This window comes from Triticum aestivum, chromosome 4B, assembly GCF_018294505.1.
Source record: "Triticum aestivum cultivar Chinese Spring chromosome 4B, IWGSC CS RefSeq v2.1, whole genome shotgun sequence".
Classification (NCBI taxonomy): Eukaryota; Viridiplantae; Streptophyta; class Magnoliopsida; order Poales; family Poaceae; genus Triticum; species Triticum aestivum.
The window spans coordinates 660138390-660143230 of NC_057804.1; the positions used below are offsets into that span (position 1 = coordinate 660138390).

At 46.7% G+C, this 4841-nt stretch overlaps 1 protein-coding gene across 1 annotated transcript; it reads left to right on the forward strand.

Annotated features, from left to right (window-relative positions):
* Positions 1–287: 287 nt before the first annotated feature.
* Positions 288–3098, forward strand: LOC123089709 (gibberellin 2-beta-dioxygenase 6-like). The gene is made up of 3 exons (XM_044511305.1): positions 288–769; positions 888–1212; positions 2644–3098. Exons 1-3 carry the CDS (start codon positions 288–290, stop codon positions 2899–2901), a joined length of 1065 nt encoding a protein of 354 aa, XP_044367240.1. The 3' UTR covers positions 2902–3098.
* Positions 3099–4841: the final 1743 nt, after the last annotated feature.

Sequence of the window (4841 nt, forward strand, 5' to 3'; positions counted from 1 at the left end):
TTAATGATCTATATTACCTCCTATATCAGCCAATAAATCATGGAAATTTAACGGTACATATTGCTTAGGACCACCCTGAAATTTCACTCAGTCGGGTGATTATAATCGTTTCCCTTCTCTACTTGAGCTGCACTTTTATCTTTTTGTAACCCTCACTGCCCTATATATATGCCTCTCGTCTCGCTTCCGGGATTCTTCCTAGAAGCGCGATTGATTCGCATAGCCTTTCCATCACGTAGGTGTCTTACTCTAAGCTAATAGTAGTAGTATCTATCTCTCCGTCCACCATGCCGGCCTCCGGCGAGGGTGGCACCACCTCCGACCCCCCTCTGGTTGACAGCTATCGCACGCTGCTCCGCAAAGGAGGTGGCGACGGCTTTGTGCCGGCGCTGGCGGCCGAGAGCCTGGCCGTGCTGGAGTGCGACCTGCCGATGATCGACTTGGAGCGCCTGATGATGGGCGACGCTAGGGAGAGGGGCGTGTGTATGGACGCCATGGCGAGCGCGGCGTCGGAGTGGGGCTTCTTCCAGGTGATCAACCACGGCGTGGGGCAGGAGCTCCTGGAGGAGATGAGGCGGGAGCAGGCGCGGCTATTTCACCAGCCGTTCAATATCAAGGAGAAGGCCGGACTCCTCAACGGGTCGTACCGGTGGGGGACCCCGACGGCGACGTCGCTCCGGCAGCTCTCGTGGTCGGAGGCCTTCCACGTTCCGCTCGCAAGCATCTCTGGGGAAGACGACTGCGGGCATGCAGAGCTCAGCTCCCTGAGGTACGTACGTAAGTAATTAAGCATGCATGCATGCTTGATTGCTTGACCAAGTTTTTGATTTCAGCAACAAAACAATAGCGGACGTTACCGAAATATGCGAAATTTATGGTGCGAGCAGGGGAGTGATGCAGGAGGTGGCGGCCGCGATGTCGCGGGTGGCGGACACGGTGGCCGGGACGCTGGCGAAGAACCTCGGGCACGAGTCGACGTTCCCGGCGGCGGCGGGGTGCGACGGGACGACGTGCTTCCTGCGGCTGAACAGGTACCCGGCGTGCCCGTTCGCGGCGGACACGCTCGGCATGGTGCCGCACACGGACAGCGACTTCCTCACCGTCCTTTGCCAGGACCAGGTTGGGGGCCTGGAGATCATGAAGGACTCCCACTGGGTCGCTGTGAAACCCCACGCCCACGCGCTCATGGTCAACGTCGGCGATTTGTTCCAGGTAACAGTTAATTTGCTAGCATTTCATGTGCGTAGTGTGTACGAGTCCATGAGTTTTCTTTTTCTTTTTCCAGACAGCTGCATGTATTTTTCATAAATCATGGTTAATAGTACTATTGGCTATACTCCCTCGCTACCCGTTTGGAGGTCTCATCTCAAAAAAAGTGGTTTTCTATTTTATAAGTCTCAATTTTATTGCGATCGTTCACATGTTCAGATGTTAAGATGATTAAATTTTTGCATGCATGTAAAAGTTGTTGGTCATTTATTGGTCATGCATGTATGCATTGCAACTAATAATTGGTTTATTTGGTTTCCCATTTTATAATCTCAATTTTATTGCTATCATTCACATGTTCAGATTTTAAGGTGATTAAGCTTTTGCATGCATGTAAAAGTTGTTGGTCATTTATTGGTCATGCATGTATGCATCGCAACTAATAATTGGTTTATTTGGTTTCCCATTTTATAATCTCAATTTTATTGCTATCATTCACATGTTCAGATTTTAAGGTGATTAAGTTTTTGCATGCATGTAAAAGTTGCTGGTCATTTATTGGTCATGCATGTATGCATCGCAACTAATAATTGGTTTATTTGATTTCCCATTTTATAATCTCAATTTTATTGCTATCATTCACATGTTCAGATTTTAAGGTGATTAAGTTTTTGCATGCATGTAAAAGTTGTTGGTCATTTATTGGTCATGCATGTATGCATCGCAACTAATAATTGGTTTATTTGATTTCCCATTTTATAATCTCAATTTTATTGCTATCATTCACATGTTCAGATTTTAAGATGATTAAGTTTTTGCATGCATGTAAAAGTTGTTGGTCATTTATTGCTCATGCATGTATGCATTGCAACAAATAATTAGTAACCGCATTTAAAAAAACTAGCTCATTAATTGAGTACTTTTGCAAATTATAAAAATTATTACACCGCTCATCATCTACCTTGGTTGGTACGATTTCTGAATTGAGCCCTATAAACCGGAATCATTTAAAGTCATTATATATAGTCACCCATACAATAAGGTTTGCTATAATTAAGGTTAACTATTAGACTAGTATTTTTGTTTAACCTTTTCTCTTTCTCTTTCATTGTATTTATTACTTTTGCCATGAGCACACGTATTCTTTCGAAAAGGAGGTTGAAAACTTGAAACGCCCGGCCTCTGCATCGAGCGATGCACACCGCCATCCAAATAGCACACGTATAGCTATACTCTTTCATATCTCTTTTATTCACATAACAAAAATGACATACAAGCAGGCTAAGCTCATTATTGTACTTGCTCTAAAGGAGAAAGAGCATACAACGCCCAAAACAACACAGGCAGATACATCACCAAATAACACCACGACCAACCGTGATGTTTCCTTTTGTTCTGCTTAACTAATTATATATCTTGGTTCTATGCTTTCAGGCGTGGAGCAACAACAGATACAAGAGCGTGGAGCACAGGGTGGTGGCCAACTCCAAGGCGGAGCGCTTCTCCGTCGCCTACTTCATGTGCCCGCCGTGTGACTCGCCCGTCGGCACATGCGCCGAGCCGTCGCCGTACAAGCCGTTTACCTTCGGGGAGTACAGGCGCAAGGTGCAGGAAGATGTCACGCGAACGGGGAAGAAGATTGGTCTGTCCAACTTTCTCAAAGGTTCTACCTTTGACGGCCTGGCTGAATGACAGCATCGGACCAGATCTTCTTATCTGCGCGAGCTCAGTCTCTCCGTAGAAGCGTGCATCGGCAGTTTGGCATTGGAGATTTTTTTCTTTATACTTTTTTTTCATCCTTTCGATATACTTTTTCCGTTTCAAAATACTACAATTCAGTCTTTTTGAGAGTTAAACATGTCATGTCTATGTTTTTATACTTTAATGTATTTCCCCGCAAAAAAAAGATTTGCTAAATTGCAGTGGGATGAAATTAATTCGTTTTCATTCGGTATTTTGTTCGTCTGATCCTTGTGTCAAGGTTCGTGCATTTCTTTTTCTTTTTTCCAGCTCTTGGGATGTTTTGTTCTTATTATTAGGACGGCACCCGCAACATCTTTACTGGAGTCCCGAATCTCGCGGGTCGCACGCATGTCCTTCGTCGGTTTCATTTCCCATTTCGAACCGCGAGAGCTTGGAGGCAGTGACCCATGGCGATTTTCGTTGGAGTTATCATTAGCTGATCTCTCGAGGCGTTTTGGTTGTTATTAGAGTATCTTCAGCCGTTCGGCCCCCCAGGGCGCATAAAAATCGCCCACTGGGGGTGAGCCGGCGATTTTTTCGGCGCTGGGGCGGTTTTGCGCCCAGTCGTCGCCCCCGACTCGCCCCCAGTCGCCGATTTTGGCCCACATTTGAAGCCCCATTGCAGCGAAAAAGTCCCATATGGGCGAGAATAGGCCCATATTCGGCGTGGTTCGCCGTGGCTCGGCGTTCAATTATCAACATAAATATTTTTTATCACATATTTCATCACAGAAATTTCAAATACTTCAACAAAATAGTACAACAACAAATAGTTCAATACAAATTATATAGTTCAACAAATAAAAACTCATATTTCATCACACGCCGCGCCCGGTGTCTCCCTTGAGCCTCCATAGGTGCTCTATCAGATCTTGTTGCAGTTGATGATGCACCTGTGGGTCTCGGATCTCCTGACGCATACTGAGGTAGGCAGTCCATGTTGCCGGTAGCTGGTGATCAACTTGGGCAAGAGGACCTTGTCGGTGGTATGGTTCAGTGTCAAACACTGGCTCTTCCTGCTCGCTCTCAATGATCATGTTGTGCAAGATGACACAGCAGGTCATGATCTCCCACATTTGATCTTTCGACCAAGTCTGAGCGGGGTACCGGACAACGACAAATCGATATTAGAGCACACCAAATGCCCGCTCGACATCCTTCCTGCAAGCCTCCTAAATCTTCGCAAACCAGGCGTTCTTGCCTCCAGGCACAGGGTTTTTGATGGTCTTGACAAATGTCGACCATCTCGGATAGATGCCATCAGCTAGATAGTACCCCTTGTTGTACTGCCGCCCATTGATCTCGAAGTTCACCGGAGGAGAATGACCTTCAACAAGCTTGGCAAAGACAGGAGAGCACTGCAGCACGTTGATGTCATTATGAGTTCCTGGCATACCAAAGAAGGAGTGCCAAATCCAGAGGTCCTGTGTGGCCACCGCCTCAAGTACCACACTGCAACCGCCTTTGGCGCCTTTGTACATCCCCTGCCAAGCAAATGGACAATTCTTCCATTTTCAATGCATGCAGTCGATGCTTCCAAGCATCCCAGGAAATCCTCTTGCAGCATTCTGTGCTAGGATCCGAGCAGTGTCTTCCGTATTGGGTGTTCTCAAGTATTGCGGTCCAAACACTGCCACCACTGCCCGACAGAACTTGTAGAAACACTCTATGCTGGTGGACTCGGCCATGCGCCCATAGTCGTCCTGTGAGTCACTGGGAGCTCCGTATGCAAGCATCCTCATCGCTGTCGTGCATTTCTGGATGGAGGTGAATCCAAGTTTGCCGGTGCAATTCATCTTGCATTTGAAGTAGTTGTCGAACTCCCGGATGGAATTCACAATCCCGAGGAAAAGCTTTCTGTTCATCCGATAACGGCGCCGAAATGTTCT